The sequence below is a fragment of the Phalangium opilio genome, unplaced genomic scaffold (assembly GCF_054372755.1).
Source record: "Phalangium opilio isolate 3A_F unplaced genomic scaffold, DU_Popi_V2 ptg000217l_1, whole genome shotgun sequence".
In the NCBI taxonomy this organism is placed as follows: Eukaryota; Metazoa; Arthropoda; class Arachnida; order Opiliones; family Phalangiidae; genus Phalangium; species Phalangium opilio.
Window position 1 is genome coordinate 571,741 of NW_028324218.1, and position 19,533 is coordinate 591,273.

Sequence of the window (19,533 nt, forward strand, 5' to 3'; positions counted from 1 at the left end):
CTGCCATTAATATCTCAATTTCTACGTGAAAATCCTTTTGTTTTTTTAAAAAAGATGACTTCTAACGTAAGTTCAAAGGTCAAAGCGAGAGAGCTCCTAATAAGTACTTTAGGGAATTGCCCGAGAAATGTCTTTTTTGATTAAGTTCAAGATTTCAACTTTTCCCAGTAGTTTTAAAGGGAGCTTAGAATTCCGAAATTTGCTAAGCCTTGGCAAGCCCGAACTACTAAATACTTCAAAAATAAATTATGATCTTCAGTTAGCTAGCTGTCTGAGATCAAAGTTATAATTATAGAGGAACTCGGAGACAATTAATTTTGACAACTTTAGTCCTTTAAGTTTGGAGAAATCTCGAACATAAATCTTAACGCCGACGCAGTGTTTGTTTCACTTTAAGTTTGGGAAAATTCAAGGGGATTAGTGGCTTTAAAGTACTAGACCCACATCTTGAGTTAAATAATAGTTTTAAAGTGATAATAAATAAATAAATATATATAAATAAATTCGATTAAGGTTAGTTTATGAGATATTGCAATTGACGTTAGATATTTTGATTTAATTATGGATTATTTTTGTGGAATTTTAATTTTTATCACGGATTAATATTAGTTTAAGGATTATAAATTTATTTATTAGTTAATTATAGTTAATCTAAATTAGTATGGGCCTAATTTCAAACGAAGGTCAAGCGCGTGTCGTTCTAATTCGACCCCGGTCTGAGTTCAATAGTTATAGCAAAATGGCTGCTAACAGCCCAATATTAAAATGCCAAGGCTTAAGAAAGCTTAAGATTTCGCATTATAGGTTGATAAATACGATATTTACACGTTTAAAAACTATTGTAATTAATAGAAATATCATTTACCTTTAATTTGAATCCGTTGATAATCCATTAACGGCGACTTGAAACACATTATACGCTGATTTTCAATCCATTAGTCAAATCGGGGGTTCTTACACCAAGTCACATAAATCCATGTAATCCACAACGTTATCGAACGAATTAAGCCGATAATTTTACATATTTATATTAAATACGTTATACTTAACTATAATCAATCATTATTTTGACCGAGTAATTAAAAATATACCCACAATCTAATTAAAACTTTACTATTATGTTACCGTATCTGCCATTACTTAAAAATGAAGCAGAATAGCAGACAACAAGTCATGGGGTCAAACATGGGTCAAAGCCAAAGGTGCTGAACTGCAGAAGGTTTTTTTTAAGAGATTCAGAGTTGACAACTGTTGAGTATGAAATACTACCCCTAAAGCGCGGGAAACTAAGAACTAGGCTCGGGAATTTAAATTTTAAACAAGTAAATGTTATAATTGATGGATTTTAATATTTATTTTTCAGCTATAAACCTATTTTCCGTGGCTGCCCATGAATTTGGTCACTCTCTGGGTCTATCTCACTCGTCTATTCAGGGGTCATTGATGTTTCCATATTATCAACACATTAGTGACAACTTCAAACTGCCCTACGATGACACTGTAGGAATTCAACAACTATACGGTAAGAAATAACTACTCGATCCGCGCTCGCAGCTTGCATCGTGATGCGCCGTGATCGAGTGGGCTATGTAATCAGTGCACTTTTTTGAACTTAAAGAGCAGACGACAGAAAGAAATTAGGCTTAAAATTTAAAAATTGTACCGAGGCTTAGGAATACAAATTGGTGGGGCAGTAATAGGCTTAAACGAGTAGAAAAATTTGAAGATAACGAACTAAGGGTTAACGATACAGTTTCAAATGGAATTTGACTATCAAGAATTTGAAGATCTTGAATAAATTAAAAAGGGAAAAGATCAGAAAGAAAATATCAGCATTAAAAATCTAATCGATCTAAGATGAAAGTTGGGTATTTAAATATTTAAAAGGCACCGAGTTTTCGAATAATTTGTCTTTGATCTTTTCAAATATTTATCCATACACAAAGTGAATTAAGGTAGCCTATGAATAAAATATGATGTTGTTATGGCAGCCTTTAGGATGCGAGGCTTAAAACCAACCGAGGCTTAGAGTAGTACCCGGCAAAGTTAAGCGGCGCCAAGAGCAAAAAAAGACATTTTGCATACCTGAAGTGCCACAGTTTGCAATGCATAGAGATAAATGCTTGGAGAAAAGAGGTGGAATGGAGTAGTAAAGTAATCTGCATACTTATAACGTTGCCTCTAAGTCCTCCCAGCATCCTCAGTGGAGGGACTTTAGGAAGGGTCGTACGTGGTACAAATACGTCGACAACGCCCCCTGTGTCTTAAAAATAGAACTACCTTCAGCTCTTAAATTAACAATCCCTTATAGACCAAAGGTAGGGGCGTGCACGACATGGCCCACTAATGTACGACTCCATTTCACTATTCTCCTCCAAGGATGAATTACCTAAATGCAAACTAAAGTATATATAGCCTCTTTGAAGAGATGAAAGGGAACGTCTATAAATAATTAAATGCCAAGGCAATATACATCGAGTACCCTTAAGGGGTTTTCCATAAAGTTACTAAAAAAAATGAATATTTTTTCTAAATGGTTTACAGGTCCTAAAAACCGTGTTAAATGGGCTTCAATGCCACCCATGGCCCCTACGAGACCACCAAAGACTGAGAAACCAAAAACGAGACCCACAGTTCAAGGTGGTAACCCTAATTCAAATCCCGATTCGCCCGATGAAGCTGAACCCCCACAAACATGCGATACAAGTCTGGATGCTATTGCCACAATTAGAAATGAGATTTTTATATTCAAAGATTGGGTAAGAATTATTTTTAAATTAATATTTTTGATTTTCAATTAATTTTAATTATGATTATTAGTAATCTTTTATCCTGGGTAGTAGACTACTTGAGCACTCGGGTCAATGTCATAAAATGCAACGGTGAACTAACAAATGTGATATATCCTGTCCAATGTGGCGTTCCTCAAGGGTCATCATTGGGCCCACTTTTATTCAATGTTTACATTTTTGATTTGCAATTTGCCGTACATCATTCCAAGCTTTTCCAATTCGCCGATGATAATAAAATATGCAAGAGTATAAATTGTAAATCTGATAGTGCACTATTGCAACAGGACCTTGATTCGTTAGCCCTTTGGTGCTCTAAGAATAACTTGCCAATAAATCCAGTCAAATCAGTCCATGTGACCTACACGAGACGCATTTGCCGAAAAGTGATCACGAATTACGTCATCGATTCTAACAAAATACCTCGAAAAGATCTTATTAAAGATCTGGGCGTACAGTTTGACCACAGACTTTATTTTTATGAACATATTCACTTGTGTGTAAACCGTTGCCGGCGAACACTCGCGGTTTCATACAAGTTAACCAAGAAATTGAATTCTCTTTCGCATTTTCGGCTTCTATTTCTAAGTCTGGTCAGATCGCGACTAACATTTGGCTGGATTGCTTGGGGGGGTTGTAGCGCCTACCTTCTCGCTAAAATAGAGGGTGTTCAAAAAAAATTTGTAGAGTATTGTTTTCGAAATTATCTTAAAAATTTAGAATATAACTATGAAGGTATCCTTAATCACCTTGGACTCCCTACTATAAAAAGTGTCTGTTTACTCGCTGATTTCAAATTAATTTTCAAATTGTTACATAATTTAATGCCAATACCCTCTCTGCTAGAAAAATTAAATTTTAATGTTCCTCGACTTTTAAGAATCAACCCTGATACATTCTATGTTAAAGGCTCAAGCCTAATCCCTATTAACAGGATGCAAAGGTCCTGCAATCTTTTGAAAGAAAAGTTAGACATATTCTCTGTCAATTTTGCACAAATACATAATTATAAATGCAACTGTTAATTTTCGAGTTCATCGTCTTGTATATATGTAATATTTTTGTTATTATGCTATGATGTTATCACTAAGTGTATATTCTCGTGAATCTTTGTATGATTCTTTTTATACACATTAAACACCTTTTCAATTCAATTCAATTTTTGGCGACGGGATGACCGTGGTTTAAAAACGAAACACCCTGTGGCAATTGATATCTTCTGGTACGGTGTACCATCGGACGTTGGCAAATTTGACGCGGTTTATGAGAGACGAAGCGATTCCAAAATTGTCTTCTTTTCCGGTACGTTTTAATTAATATCTCTTAAACTAATTAATTTGCAAAGAAATAATTAACACCATCGTATTAGGTATAGTTTGGGTTATAACTGCTCAAATTTTGGTGCAAATTCATTCAGCCAGTTACGAGAAATATTAATTTTTGCAGATCTATCTCGCCCCATAGACTTAACATTGACGAAACATGATTTTAAATTAATTTTTATCTTTCAAACTAATTACTCGATTAACTTATAATGAATACCATTGTATTCAGTATAAAGTGGGCTACAATTGTGCAAATTTTGGTGCAAATTAATTAAACCAGTTTCGAGAAATATTAATTTTTGCTGACCTATCTCGCCCCATAAACTTAACATTGACGAAACATGATTTTAAATTAATTTTTATCTTTCAAACTAATTACTCGATTAACTAATAATTAATACCATCGTATTGGGTATAAAGTGGGCTACAATTGAGCAAATTTTGGTTAAAAATAACCCGAGCCATATTTAAGAAAAATCATAAATTAATTTTTGAAATCGCTAATGTTAAAATTAATTAATTCATTTCAGGCCAAAAATACTGGATATTTCACGCGAATAACCCTGAACAGGGTTACCCTAGGAACATAACTGAACTGGGATTACCCCCAAACTTACGTAAACTCGATTCCGCCATGGTCTGGGGTCATAATGGCAAAACATATTTCTTCAGTGGTAACCAATACTGGAGATTTGACGAAAATAGGGGCAAAGTTGACCCCGATTACCCTAGAAATATGGCCCTATGGAAGGGCGTACCGACCAATATGGACGCTGCCTTCCAACATAAAGGTACAGTAATTAATTTAATTTTAAATCAGGAATACATACAGCTAATTGGAATAATTGCGCCCCAAATATATCATATATTAATTTCTATGCATTAAAATATTTTTTGGCATCACGAATTTCTAATTAATTTACTATACTTCAAATAAGGAATACATACAGCTAATTGGAATAATTGCGCCCCGAAATATATCATATATATTAATTTCTATGCATTAAAATATTTTTAGGCATCACGAATTTCTAATTAATTTACTATACTTCAAATAAGGAATACATACAGCTAATTGGAATAATTGCGCCCCGAAATATATCATATATTAATTTCTATGCATTAAAATATTTTTAGGCATCACGTATTTCTAATTAATTTACTATACTTCAAATAAGGAATACATACAGCTAATTGGAATAATTACGCCCCGAAATATATCATATATTAATTTCTATGCATTAAAATATTTTTAGGCATCACGTATTTCTAATTAATTTACTATACTTCTAATAAGGAATACATACAGTTAATTGGAATAATTGCGCCCCAAATTAATTTCTATGCATTAAAAAATTCTAGGCATCACGTATTTCTTCAAAGGTAAACATTACTGGAAATTCGACGATAAAATAATGAGGACCACTCCAGATTCACCTAAATTAATATCTGAAACGTGGTTTAATTGCCCATCCAATGGGATGCCAGTGCCCTTACCGCCGATAGAGGGCGCCTCTAGATCAGCCAATTCCGCGGCAAATTTAAATTCAAGGACGCATATTAGTTTATTTAATTCGGTTATGATGTCGGTGACGTCACTACTATACGTATTTTTAAAGACCGCGGCGTGACCTAAACCTTAAAAAAAATAACCCTAATGGTAATTAAAATAATTTCAGCCAAGGCTTAAGGTGAAAAAAAAAAAAATCGAGCAAATTTAAGTTAAGAGATTACGCCCTAAACAATGCAATATTTTTGGAAGAGTATATACCTCGTTGCAGTCTTGATATGGTACCAATTCCCAGTGAAATTAATACAAAAACGGGGACTTTTTAAGATTGCAAATCTTTTTTAGGAGAATTAACTATTACTTTTGAATCTCGTAGAAGAACGAATAAACGCGTCTGACGTCTGCGCATGCGCGAAATTGGTCACGTTTTTGATGATCAATTTATGGTGATATATTATTAAGAAAAGAAAATACCTTCATGTCAAAATAATTCAAAATTGAATTATTTCAAATTTCAAATTTGAAAATATTTTGAACATAGTGTTTGGTGCAACTTGTTTTTTATCCTATGTTTTTAATTAAAAAGAAAAAGAAAGAAACCCGAAGGTGCTCATTTTATAATTTTTTTCTAAGAATAATGTTAATTAGGGTTAAATTAATTTTTAATTAATCCTTAATTAACATTAATTATTATTCATTATTTTATATACAAGCTAGTCCCTCATTTTTTTTTAAAAAAATTCCAGTTTTTTTTAATATAAGTGTAAAAAATATAATTAATTAAAAACCTAGATTTGTAAAATTAAATGAAAAATTGCCCTTAATTTAGTAATTAACTAATTTTTGCATTAACTTTATAATATAATTAAAGTTAACTAAAAGGTGAAGGGTTTAAAAAAATAATAATTCGTTCTTATTAATTTATTGCTTATTAATAAATTAATCAAGTTAATTTTTCCGCTCTCTAAATTAATTTCAGGGCCCCCAGCCAAATTTCGAAAATATTTATAGGAATTATAGGACTTTTTTCATGAAAATATAGGATCTTATAGGACGGTTTTCCAGAATTATAGGATTATATAGGACACAAAAATATCAATTTTTCTTTTTATAAAGAACCAGTACTGCAAACAGGGGCAGAGTAATTAAGCTAAATGTTGAAAAACATACCACATTCCACAGGAAAACCATTAAAATCAACTTTGGAGGCTCGTAACTCTGGTTCTACTAGAGATACGGGCATGTCCTTTGAGTATCTTATAGTCCTATTTGCCCCCCATTGAACCAAACTAAAAAATTGGGGGTTTCCAGAATTATAGGATTATATAGGACAGTAAAATATTAATTTTTCTTTTTATAAAGAACACCAGTACTGCGAAAAATTATTTCCCGCCTTTTTTGATCTAGCAAATGACAACTAATAGACTCCCTATTAGCTGCAAAACTCACCATGGTGGTACACACTGAATGTTTAGTTATCAGAACCATAATACACCGAGCTATTTTTAACTAGATAAGCTACAGTATTAGGGAAACCATCCCCATTTTATGATATTTTTTAGACCTGAGTATTGATGGGTTGCTTAAAATTCGCCCAAATTTTAAAATTATAGGATTTTATAGGATTTTTGCCAAAATTATAGGATTTTATAGGACAGTTTTAAAAATATAGGATTTTATAGGAATTATAGGGCCTCTGGGGGCCCTGTAATTTAATTGTACTAATTAAAATATTAATTAATTAAAAGACCCGACTTTTTTTCATCTCTGCTTATAATAACCCGCTTAATCCTAATTAAATTACCTTAAATATTTATTTAAATATAATTACACAATCATGTGCTATTCATCAATTTTTTAATTATCTATAAAACTAAACTAGAAAATTAATGTATAATTATTATTTAAAAATAAAAATTAATTTTAATTTTTTTTAATTTGGGCGCAATTTTTTTTTGTTGAAAAGCACGTGGTGTATTCCCGCCCAAAATAAAGCCACGTGGTGTGCCCTAAACTAAACTATCTGAATTAAAAAAAAATTAATAAATAAATAAATAAAAATTTAATTTCCATGATTCATTATGAAATATATACTACGATGTCAATGAATAAACAGTATTTAATGAAAATGTGTTTGGAGTCCTTGAATTTTAATGTAAAATTTAATTTAAATTAAATAGAACAGGGTTGCCACGGAATTTTCAGCCTATTTTAAACCTATTTCTATTAAACCAAATTTTTTATTTAGATTTTTTTTCATCGTAGACTGTCTTTATTTTTTAGACATTTTCGCGGTCCCGATTGGCCTACTGCGCACGCCCTCCTACACCTTATCCTGATAAAAAATCGCGCCATAGTTGATCAATTTAATTTATAAATGGCAAACCCGTTTAACGTAATGCGAGTTCACTTCTTGAATCGTAACGCTGCCTCTCAATCTTTAACTCCTGTCGGCGTTGGACTCAATTTTACCCGAACATGGTGGACCTCATCGCGCTTTTGGTGGACCTCATCGCGCTTTTGGTGGACCTCATAGAGTCATCAGCTGAAACTGGTATTGTACGTAGGGTTTTACCATGCAAGCATTTTAAGTTATACATTGGTCTTAACGACATCCGCTAAATATGTAAGGCATGTCCATGAGATGCCGCTAGAATTGCCATTTATATCAGGTTATTCGTGTTTTAACGGTTACGGGTTGAGTTAATTCTTGTCTATGGAGTAATGGCACCTCACTGCCTTTGGCTACGTTATGTTCTATGAGAAATTAACATGTAGTGCCACTACTCTATTAGTTGAGTCGGGCTAGTGATATGTCCGCAATGCGCGTCTTAGTCCTCGGTTGTTGCCGCCTAGCTAGGATTGTCTCCTCGGTTGTGTTCTATATGTTAACTTTGTCGCTAAGCGGGGTAGTGAAGAGGATCGGTTGCAGCGTCTTAGGCCGTTCTTTTAAGGGATAATGTTATGTTGCCTGCCTGAATTTTTCATTTAATTTAGAGTTGTTTTCAAGTATATAAGGTTATTATGGAAATCAGGGTTATTTCTTCTAATCTCTAAGCATTGGAAGGACTAAGTGTTTGAAAGGAATATTCTATTCGGGTAGAAATTTAGAGAAATGCTCGAGTCGCGAAGAAAATGCAAACTAGATTCGGCTTTGACTGATATATTTGTCGTTTTTTCGACTCGCATCCTTCTAAGTGTTCATTTTACTTTAATTTCAGAAAAAAATGGCGACCAAACTCGCTTTCTTGTTACACGATTCGTTTACAAATCAAAACCTTTTTTTTTATTTCGAAAAACAGAGGATCTCAAAAAGCCTTTGGATCTCGGTAAGAACGTAAACTAATCTAACCTAACTTCTTAACGTTAACTAAACGCTGGGATTTAATCGAAATTTCTAAACTTAAAATTAAATTAGACAGTTTTTTTAATTCTTTATTGTCGCGAGAACCAGGCAAACAATTGAAGGGTGATCTCGAAGAAAAAATTAAACCGGATAAAAAGGAACAAGAATTAGAACGTTTTATTAATTCTTTATTGTCGCGAAAACCAGGCAAACAATTGAAGGGTGATCTCGAAGAAAAAATTAAACGGGATAAAAAGGAACAAGAATTAGAACGTTTATTTAATTCTTTATTGTCGCGAAAACCAGGCAAAGATCCGAGAGGTCAGCGATCTTCCGTTGAACAGGATGACGCTAAGAATTTTTATTAGTGTAATTTATACAATATCTCCTGCACTTTGTAAGCCTTTGTTTTACTTATTTTCTTTTAAAAAAACTATATCGTGATTAAATAAAGTTTCCTGTGTCAAATCAATCGCTCATATTCTTAAACCAAGGCTTAAATGCCCATTTTAGATTCGTAAGGTAGCGTTAATACAATCGAGCTATTTCAATTGTGATCGTGTCAGTGCATAGGTTTAACAACAAATTTTTCATTTCAAAATTTCCCAACTTTTCCAGATTTTCCCTGACATACTAAAACCAATTTTCAAACTTACACTAACAGAAAAGTAAGAATGCGGCGTTTAAAAGTTCCTTATTTATCATCAGCTTTGTACTTACGATTATGCTAATACTATCACCGTTTTTGAAACTACTATTTAGTAGTTATTAAAACTTTATTAGGTACTATCGGAAACAGTTAATGTAGGCCTATAGAACGATATTGAGCTGGTGCGCCTAGTGGGCCGTCGCTACACATTTTCAAGTCAGTATGCAATGGAAATTCCCTGACTTTTACGACAATTTTCAAATTCCCTGACTTTTCCAGGTACTGTGGCAACCCTGTAGAAATTTCCCAAACCTTTAAAATTTAAATCAAATCCCCATTTAATTCCGTGATTTTATTGCCAATTTAAAATTAATTAATAAAATAATAATAATTTTCAAACCTTACTGAAGCAATGTTCCTTGACGTTTCAAGGAAACCCTATAAGAATTCCGTGAAAACCTGGATCTCCCGCCCATAAAATCACTTTGTTTAAAAAAAATCTCGTATTTATTTAAATATTAAAAATTCCAAACTTTATTATTATTATTAAAAAAATATTAAAATTATAAATAGGTTCGTATAAATACTCATATAATCACCATGAATTCATTGCGACAATATTCATGATAAAAATATGCCTTAAATATTTTGTTGGTTTTAGTGATTATGAAAGAAATAAAATTAAAATTAAAAGAAAAGCTCAATTACTAAAATAGTATCTCATCAAAAACAAACGAAAAACTCATTTAATTACTCAATTAGTTAGTTAATTAGAGACATTTGTATATTTGGCTACAATATTCTCGACCTTCTCAAAACAACTTATAAAACTTTGGTCCTCTAAACCATGTTTGGCATAATGGTGTAAATAAGCCCTCGAATGGTACATGGTCCAAGCCTTGTCAACAACACCGTCCAGCTGTGGTAAAAAACTTTGGCTATTTGTGGCCAAAGTGGATGACCGGTTCAAACGGAATAATGGTAAAGGATGGTACAATGTATTTAAACGATGTTCTTCGGGCATCCAACTGGCGTATCGCAGTGATTTAAGTAAAGACACGTCAACGTTCTTGGACTCGGAACCACGTAGTACCAGTAAATTTGCCAAATGAATGTTGTGTTCTATTTTCAGATATTTTTACCAATTTTTTTTTACTAATTATGACTTGTTTCAAGTTACCGTAACTTGTTTATTTATTTGAGCCTCGATTTAAAAATTAATGGTACCATTTGAAAGCCGACATTCAATAGAGTAATAGCACCAAGTTTCATTAATTTTAGGCCTCAAATAAGGAAGATATCTTCAAATGAATAATAGTAAAAATACAAGTTGGGAAAACCAAAATATTACCTCTCCGAGTCAAGAGGTCTACTACTACAAACTTATTTACCCAGATATGGAGTTATTTCACTTTTTTGAAGTAAAAATTTACGAAATATTGAAGTAGTATTCCAAACATAGCAAACAGTAAAGTAGACGACATTTTACATCCAATAAGGATAAATCTTGGACACATGGAAATCAGTCAATGGGGAAAAGAACAGGAAATGAAGTCTACGCTTCAGCTGTTTACCCTATATTCTGGTAGCTACATTCACAACTGGTTTTCAGTGTAAACACAATCGTCTCGTCTCACCTCAACAATATTCTTAGTTTGCCAACACGAATGTTAACGTTAAATAACACCAAAGCTAAATTATACCCAGACGCACTAATAGTCATAGCGCACCGTAAAGAGAATAAAAAGTCTGTAGCTACTCGTTTACCACTAGCCCTTTTACTAATCTAATTGCCACCATGATCTTTTCTTCTATTATAAAATCTTTACCTGATTATTTAAGAGTGTATTTAACTTTCGGCTCACTCTGAACCGTTAATGTCTCTTCATTTCAGACACGAAAATCAAAGCCAAAAGTTTACTTCACTTCAGGCCTCAATAATTTACACTTTGTTTCACTAAGCCTATTGCGGATAATACTTGTTTTACCCGCCGGAGTCTAGGTCTTAGGTTTCTTCATGAAGTCACTAAACCAAGGATTATTCTATATACAGATGTCGTATAGCTTAAGTAATATATAAACAGCCATTTCAAATAACAATATTAAAAAAAATCTTTGGAATATCAAAATGAAACAGAGCTTTAAAGCTACAAAACTACTAAATGCATCATAATTACGAAAAATACTTCCACATATTCACTTTATATTATGTAAAAAGGGAATATTAAGGTTCTGTATGATTTCTTAACACATCAACACAAGGCTAACTGCTAACGCGACGCACTAGTGTAACAACGGACGGACACACACAGACAAAAAAATAAGCTGCTTTTTAACTCTTTCCGTATTAATTTTGAGATGAGAAACAAGATTATCTTAAATATTAAAATAAATATAATTAATATTAAATATTTTCTTCGTCAGTTGTTTGCCTTATTGAACGTTACATCGTTTTGATATAGAACAATTAAACATTCTAGAGAGACTTGACTAATATTGGCGTTTGAAATGAAGCATACGCCGGTTGCTTCGACTTACTCAAATAGGTAGTATATAAGGGATTCGAATCGCGGCTGTAGATAAGAACATCGCAATTGCGTGAACCTTGGAGGAAGACCCCTCCATTGGAAGGCTAAACGTTTCTCGTAACCCTAGCCGATCGCCGCGTATGTCTTAACCTTAAGGATGTTGGTGGTGTTAGAAGCCAGGTGTACAGACTGGTGTCCATGTGGGATGGACAAAAACAAAGACCAGAAGATGGTTGTGTTAGAAACCAGGTGTACAGACTGGTGTCCATGTGGGATGGACAAAAACAAAGACCAGAAGATAGTGGTGTTAGAAGCCAGGTGTACAGACTGGTGTCCATGTGGAATGGGCGAAAGACTAGAAGATGGTGGTGTTTAGAAGCTAGAAAGTTCAGACTGGTGTCCATGTGGGGTGGACAAATGAACAGTTGTTAGACAGACAATGGAGTTATAGCCTGTAAGTGGAATACAATTTCCGGGACTGTAAATGCGGTCTGGAAATTGAATACACGTTTGCTCCGATCTGCAAACTGCGAACGCGGTCACGTGGGTATAACAACGGACAGACAGACAGACAGACAGACAGACAGACAGACAGACAGACAGACAGACAGACAGACAGACAGACACGTCGAATTTAGAACCTCTCCGTGACATACGTCACTCGGAGAGGTAAAAACTCGGTTTCATCTGAATCTAATGTAACTATTAAGTTCTAAAACTGACGATAACTTTTTAATTAAACTCTCAATTTAAAAATAAATGGTAGCATTCGAAAGCCTATATTCGATAGAGTAATAGCACCGAGTTTAATAAATAATAGGCCTCAAATAAGGAAGATATCTTCACATGAACTATAATAATAAAATTAATTTGCTTCATCTGAATCTCATATAACTATCAAGTCCTAAAACTGACCATAACTTTTTAATTAAACCCTCAATTTAAAAATCAATGGTAGCATTCGAAAGCCGATATTCGATAGAGTAATCGCACCGAAACTCATAAATAATAGGCCTCAAATAAGGTAGATATCTTCAAATGAATTATAATATTAATAAAAAAAACTTCGGTTTCATCTCAATCTCATATAACTATTAAGTCCTAAAACTGACCATAACTTTTTATTATGACCCTCAATTTAAAAATGAATGGTACTATTAAAGCCTAAATTCCGTAGAGTAATAACACCAAATTTCAAATCTCCCCCCCCCCCCAAAAAAAATACCAAAAATTAAATAAATAAATAAAACACAATAAAACTAAAGTAACTTTGAAAACACAAAGAGATAGATCAGATAAAAGGGATTTCCATAAAGTACGTTCGAGCTGACCTTATTTGGAAGTAAATATACACTTTTAAAGTATATAACAAGGTCTAACTTGGGTGGTTTACTATCTTTATGATCTTAGCGTGAGCAAATAGGGGGGCGTTTAAAAAGTAAGAAAGAAACCCGTTTTAAAGAAGAAGGAGGTGTTGTTGGTTTTGGTTTTCTTACCTTTGGCAGTTTGTTGAGCGAGGCTTCTATGAAGTGATTTAATGAGAGACGGCCAACTGTAGGAACTAAAGGGGGCCGAACGGTCCGTCTCTTGAGGCACCGATAAAAGACGAACTAATTTAAAACTCGGATGAGATCCCAATTTGCATAGAATATCAGCTGGCATGAAAATATACAATAAATAAAAAGAACCCTTTGAATTTAACGTTTAAAATTTGAATTTCACACGTCACAAACGACTAGCAACACTCGACCCCCCACGGGCCCACACTATACATATAAGCAGAAGAAAATAGGGGAAGTACGTATTCTTAGCTATTTCGCGAGACGTCACTTTATCGGTTTTTTCGCGCCACTGAATATCCGCTTTTTTTGGCGGGAAACCGCGGATGAATACAAGAAACTATTTTCTTCGAAGGTTCGTCTGCTATCCAGCTGAATGCTGATTTTGTTATGGTACCTGACTTCTTGAGTTTACTATGGCCGAGGCTTAACGAGTCACTCGAATTTGGCGAAAATTCTACTTGAATACCTTTAGTTTTGCCTTTAAAACTTGTCTGGCTTTTCTTGTCACTAGTTTCACGATATACTAAATTACACTGGACAGAACTATCCATTTTTAACTCTTAATTGAACGATAACTTTCAATGTCAATATACCCGGGCGAAAGAAGGACGGAAATCGTCGTCTATACTCTGTAGTTCGGTTTCTCACGGTATGGTGGCGCACCTTCAAAAATTTCTATCGGTTCTCTGCCTATCTCTGATTGGCCAATTTAAAGCGATAGCTTGTTTCTGGGAGAGAAGGACGACTTGCACTAGCTAAAGGTACGAATACGTACTTCCCCTATTTTCTTCTGATATAAGCATAAGTTTTGCTTCGCAGTCCTTAAAAAACTGCATTTATACACAATGCTTGGTGACACTTTTTCAAAACCCACAAAGGGGGGCCAGAAATTTTTAGAAATTATTATATGTATTGCAGTTTGGAATTAAGTTTAATCCGGACGGGCTAAGTAGATATAGATTTAAGGTGGAACTCGTAAACGCAACGCAATTTAGTACAGGCAAAGGCAGGGCGTTGCGCGCGCAATATAATAATAAATTTCGTTTATGAATTCCACCATTACGATACAATTTTATTATTTTTATTAAAAGAAAAAAATGAATTCTGTTATTTTCAAAATTCCCGTTAAACTTGTCTCTAAGGCGAAGGCCTAAATCATCAACTTCTTATAGGGTTTTACGGTCAACTAACAATATTTCCAAATATATACTCCCCGGTATTAGGAAGGGAAGGCGCGCGGCGGCACCTTTGAGCTGGCCGCAAGCGCGGTGGGGTTTCCCCAGCTGCGAGGCTCTCGGCTAAACTTCAAGGATGCCGCTTTAACAGTGCAGATACTACATACCAACGGGTTGAGGAGGGGTTTCCCCAAGAATGTAGCATTCCCCAGACAGGCACAATAGAAGCCGACATTTTGGGAATGCGGAACCGGAAACAGACGCTATAGAATGCGGAAAGACTACGTAACCCTTTCTTTTTAGCTCCATCCACAATTGTATCGTCATGACTGAGTTATAATTTAACGCCCAGACCGAACCGCTTTACTTAGGAAGTTGAAATTTCGCAGGGACGTTATTCTTAACTAGTAGATGATCATTAAGAAATATTTTTGTAATCCGCCGCCATCTTGAAAAATGGAAGCCATCTCTACTCTAGTTGCTATTTACGTTAATCGCGTAGTACTTATTAACTTATTAAGTATATGATTGTAACTAACCTTTAGCCCAATAGACGCGCGACAATTCTGACCAGAAATTTTTAGAAACGCCGCATTTATACCGTTTTTGTTGTAAAATTTTTAATCATAACAAATGTTTGAACTACGCGATTAAAACCAAATTAAACTTAATTTCAAACTGCAATACGTATAATAATTTCTAATTTCTGCCCCCCCCCCCTTTGTGGGTTTGAAAAAGTGCCACCAAGCATTGTGTATAAATGCAGTTGCATAAGTTTATAATTGATACGTTCCATAAGTTTATAAGTGATATGTTCCATAAGTTTATAAGTGATATGTTCCATAAGTTTATAAGTGATATATTCCATAAGTATGACAGTTCAAAATGACGTATTAATAGGCGTAACTTAATTACCATTCGATTTTGACCAAATTCGGTTCAAATTGTAACCCATCCATTTAAAAAAAACAAACCCTAATCTACTGAACTGAACTTAAATCACTTACCGAAATTGGCCTCCCGTTTTTCTTGGTAACTACTGAGATACAAGCTAGCCATTTGACGGGCACCTATGACGTTCAAATTTTTGAGATCAACGTCCTTCATGGCCAAGGATTGGGAACAGCAACGATGTAATTGGTCATTCTCTAACAAACAAATTGAATCCGACACGTCTTGCAAATGACCCAGGGTCAAGAGCGTATTGTAATTTTGAACAGTCACTTCGCCATTACTGAAAGGCCATACAACCTAAGAACAAAACGAAACCACGGGGGGGGGGGGGAGAAATATGGGGAGGGGGAATAAAGCAGGTGCAAATATAAATAATTATCTACCGCCATAAATAATTTAAACCTATTAAACTGTAAATGGATTCTTTTGGGAAAATATTTATAAATTTTTGCAATAATTTTCTATGGTTTTAAAGGGCCAGTGACACTATCTAACATTCCATACTGTTCTATCTCTTAGCTCAGTGTCATCCCCCCTTTGAACGGGCGCGTACAGTATCCCCCCTCACGAGAACGCGCCTAGAGGGAGGTATCACAGTCTACACCCTCTCTCTAACGACACTAGACGACCTACGATGGTTGCCCCGCCCCTTTGAGTAGTTTTCTTTGCAAGGAATGGTTACTCTATTGGGTGTAGAATGTTTTTAATTTTCAGTGTATTTATTTTTTTGACCTCCGTGAACTCTGAAGTCTGACCCCCAGATTATTTAAATTAGTACCGACGGGCGCGCAATTAGGGCCATCATATAACCCCCCCCCCCAAAAAAAAGGCTTTCTTGGAACCATTACAGTATCCCTTTGAAAGTTCAAGTTGAAATAAAAATCTACCCACACAAACTTTAACTAATTTGCATAAATATAAATATATGTAAGTTAATTAAAAAAATGTAAATGAAATTTCAAAAGAAGGCTAAACTTTACTTTAGCTCGCGCATTCAAATTACAGTTTTTTCAATAAATATCTTTTCTGGGAGGTTAATTATACGATAATTAGTTAAATTTAAGGTGTGGAAACTAACTTACATCAATATTTTCCATGTTTTTTGTAATTTATTCCCTCTTATTCCCTTCCATGAGCGGCTAATGTGCGCCTGTTTTTGTTATTGCCAAGGCTTATCAACTGCATAAATATCACCTTTTCCAAAATATTACTAAATATTGTCAACTCCAAGAAATGTTAGGTTTGCGGAAACTATTATAATCAATATTAGGTTAGGTTAGGTCAGGTCAGGTTAGGTTAGGTTAGGTTAGGTTAGGTTTGGTTAGGTTTGGTTTGGTTAGGTTAGGTTAGGTTAGGTTCGTGAAAATATTTATTAATATAGTTTCCGCGACTTAAATGTAATTAATTATCATATAATTAACCTCCAAGAAATGATATTTATTGGAAAAACTGTATTTTGAATGCGCGAGCTAAAGTAAAGTTTTTCCGCTAATTAATGTATTTTTAACGAACAGAACAATTAAAACTTACTTGATTAATTAGGGGAGTTTGAGGATAATTTTCTCTGAGTGCCTCTGATAAAAACGTCCCTAATCCACTCCCCGTTCCTCCAGCGCAAGACATGATAACCAAGAAACCACCCAAATATTCGCATTGTTCAACTTCTTTTTGTATTAAATTAAGAATATCTTCTTTCGAGGGACTACCATGCCCGTAATAACCATACGCCCAATTATTCCCAGCCCCTTTTTTCTTAAAAAACGCGTTTTGTGGCGCGTACTTCCATTTTCCAGTTTGTTGAGAAGAGTATTGTATTTGTTTAATGACCTAAAATAACCCTCGAAAATTAATTGAAACCGAATTAGGCCTAAGAAACTGTATAATAAATCTTACTTTAGGTTCAGTATCGACTAAAATTGCTCTAGGAATGTGAGTTTTTTCGTTTTCAGAGTATTTAAAAAACCTATTTCCGAGAAAAACGTGGGTATTTTTGATGTAAACATATTTTGACAGACCAAGGCTTAGCAAAATCAAATTTATATTTTAGTTTTGGCGCAATGTGATAAGGCGTTCATGGAAACTCAACAGATAAACCGGTTTTGGAAAAAAGTCGCGTATGGCTTATTTTTAAAGTATTAATATAATTTTTGAGACTTAGGCTTAATGACTACGCCAACTTTAATTATTATTAATTATTAAAACTGTAAGCTTACCGATCACCAAGCTCTTGACGGTAAGCAACATTTCCCACGACATTAGCGGCAGCGGATGTCAAAGCGCCGTGCCCATTTTTGCCCCGATGGCTATTCTCCGACGTTACATTTTGTATTTGTCCGCTGATTTCGTTGAAAAAATCGAATCCTAATTGATTCCCACACTGCCCTACTTGCACCACTATGATAGTCATCCATTAGACTTAAATTAAACGCTTTAAAATAATGTTAATTAAACCATTAAAGCGCGCGACCGTCTGATTGTCAACCTTCCGCCGTGGATAACACGCGGGAAATGAATAAAAAAAAATATTTTGGTTACGGTGAATCTGGCAGCACTGCCAAGCTGCAGGAACTAGGCTTAGCGGTGAAAATAAACATGGCGGATTAGGTTATGGTTACGATAACCTTTCATAAACATGATTTCAACGCGTAAAATCTTAACTCCTTTAATTAAGAGGGTTATTTTGGTAATTTATTTAAGTTTTACGATTAAATTTGACTTGAAATGGTGTATTATATTAGGGATAACGTTTTTTTTATTCCAGGTTGAATCCTCAAAAGCAAGTTTATCAGTAAGTTCTACTTGCCTGACTAAATCTCGGAGAATCAAAAAGCACCTTCCAGGTGAACTTCCCGTAGAGGTTTTAAATAAACGACACGCGGGAATCGGTTCATTTCAAGCGATAATTGATAAAGGATTTAATCAAGGAACTAAAGCCTATAACCCTCCTAATGATGTGTCAGGGATTATAATTAAAATTTGTCAAGAAATACCCAATCTAAAGTCAGTCCAGAATGTTAATGATTTATCATTGAATGATCCCTTGATCAAATACAAGGTATGTGGCGTGTTTTGGTAGTGATTTTATACCATTATCTAGTGGTTTTAACCCCATTATATTGCCCAAATTACAACCTATAGGTTCTAACCAAATGTATCAAAGAGTTTGATCATGATATCCCGAACTCTATTCTACACTGCATCACAAATGGCAAAGAATTAACTAAATATTACTCTACACCAATTCAGGGTTTGGTCAGTTATGATCAGATGGTGAGGGATCAAGATAAACTGCCCAAGAATTTACACGTTATCCCTAATCCTGTAAGATTTGACCCTGAAACTGATACCTTCTTTGGAGGTATCAATGCCTTTCCCAATAACCCGTGTGTTGTTGCCAGTTTAAGGCATAAAAAGAAATATAAGGGTCATAGTGAAACGTATAAATGGCCTGATGTTTAAATTGTATTATTGAAGTTAAATAAAATTGATTTAGTTGGTATTTTTGTGCTTTTCATACTATTTAGTAGGTTTCCTACTAACAGTAGGTGTTTATGGTGGTTTTCGTACTATTTTAGTAACTTACTGCCTTATTTCGTAGATTTTCTGGACGTTTTCATACTATTTAGTAGATTTTCTAGACGTTTTCATACTATTTAGTAGATTTTCTAGAGGTTTTCATACTATTTAGTAGATTT

The 19,533-nt window shown here is 34.3% G+C and overlaps 3 protein-coding genes across 4 annotated transcripts; 2 read left to right on the forward strand and 1 right to left on the reverse strand.

Annotated features, from left to right (window-relative positions):
* The first annotated feature begins 1,300 nt into the window (after positions 1 to 1,300).
* Positions 1,301 to 7,753, forward strand: LOC149615382 (matrix metalloproteinase-14-like). Its single transcript, XM_089857130.1, has 5 exons — positions 1,301 to 1,522; positions 2,545 to 2,759; positions 3,959 to 4,091; positions 4,645 to 4,905; positions 5,477 to 7,753. Exons 1-5 carry the CDS (start codon positions 1,339 to 1,341, stop codon positions 5,743 to 5,745), a joined length of 1,062 nt encoding a protein of 353 aa, XP_089713256.1. The 5' UTR covers positions 1,301 to 1,338; the 3' UTR covers positions 5,746 to 7,753.
* A 2,372-nt stretch (positions 7,754 to 10,125) lies between these two features.
* Positions 10,126 to 18,379, reverse strand: LOC149615383 (tubulin delta chain-like). Of its 2 annotated transcripts, none has more exons than XM_089857187.1 (6): positions 18,052 to 18,368; positions 17,732 to 17,801; positions 17,369 to 17,665; positions 15,892 to 16,135; positions 13,644 to 13,802; positions 10,126 to 10,741 (listed from the first exon to the last, which is right to left on the reverse strand). In XM_089857187.1, the coding sequence occupies exons 1-6, from the start codon at positions 18,243 to 18,245 to the stop codon at positions 10,386 to 10,388; spliced, it is 1,320 nt and encodes a 439-aa protein (XP_089713313.1). In that variant the 5' UTR covers positions 18,246 to 18,368; the 3' UTR covers positions 10,126 to 10,385. The 2 variants fall into 2 exon arrangements, with proteins under 2 accessions (XP_089713313.1, XP_089713314.1); XM_089857188.1 differs by lacking the exon at positions 10,126 to 10,741 and adding an exon at positions 12,055 to 12,599 and having other exon boundaries at positions 18,052 to 18,379.
* Positions 18,380 to 18,381: 2 nt separating this feature from the next.
* LOC149615384 (uncharacterized) lies at positions 18,382 to 19,337 on the forward strand. Its single transcript, XM_089857190.1, has 3 exons — positions 18,382 to 18,521; positions 18,600 to 18,893; positions 18,977 to 19,337. Exons 1-3 carry the CDS (start codon positions 18,471 to 18,473, stop codon positions 19,295 to 19,297), a joined length of 666 nt encoding a protein of 221 aa, XP_089713316.1. The 5' UTR covers positions 18,382 to 18,470; the 3' UTR covers positions 19,298 to 19,337.
* Positions 19,338 to 19,533: the final 196 nt, after the last annotated feature.

What these genes read in the sequence shown, in the direction of transcription:
- LOC149615382 (XM_089857130.1), top strand. Translation starts at nt 1,339, where the DNA reads ATGGATTTTAATATTTATTTTTCAGCTATAAACCTATTTTCCGTGGCT. An exon ending in CAAAATTGTCTTCTTTTCCG is followed by an intron (nt 4,092 to 4,644) that starts GTACGTTTTAAT and finishes AATTCATTTCAG; the next exon opens with GCCAAAAATACTGGATATTT. An exon ending in CGCTGCCTTCCAACATAAAG is followed by an intron (nt 4,906 to 5,476) that starts GTACAGTAATTA and finishes AAAAAATTCTAG; the next exon opens with GCATCACGTATTTCTTCAAA.
- LOC149615383 (XM_089857187.1), bottom strand. Translation starts at nt 18,245, where the DNA reads ATGACTATCATAGTGGTGCAAGTAGGGCAGTGTGGGAATCAATTAGGA. An exon ending in AAACTCCCCTAATTAATCAA is followed by an intron (nt 16,136 to 17,368) that starts GTAAGTTTTAAT and finishes TTTTGTTCTTAG; the next exon opens with GTTGTATGGCCTTTCAGTAA. An exon ending in CGCTCAACAAACTGCCAAAG is followed by an intron (nt 10,742 to 13,643) that starts GTAAGAAAACCA and finishes ATCTGAAAATAG; the next exon opens with AACACAACATTCATTTGGCA.
- LOC149615384 (XM_089857190.1), top strand. Translation starts at nt 18,471, where the DNA reads ATGATTTCAACGCGTAAAATCTTAACTCCTTTAATTAAGAGGGTTATT. An exon ending in TAATTAAGAGGGTTATTTTG is followed by an intron (nt 18,522 to 18,599) that starts GTAATTTATTTA and finishes TTTTTATTCCAG; the next exon opens with GTTGAATCCTCAAAAGCAAG. An exon ending in ATCCCTTGATCAAATACAAG is followed by an intron (nt 18,894 to 18,976) that starts GTATGTGGCGTG and finishes TACAACCTATAG; the next exon opens with GTTCTAACCAAATGTATCAA.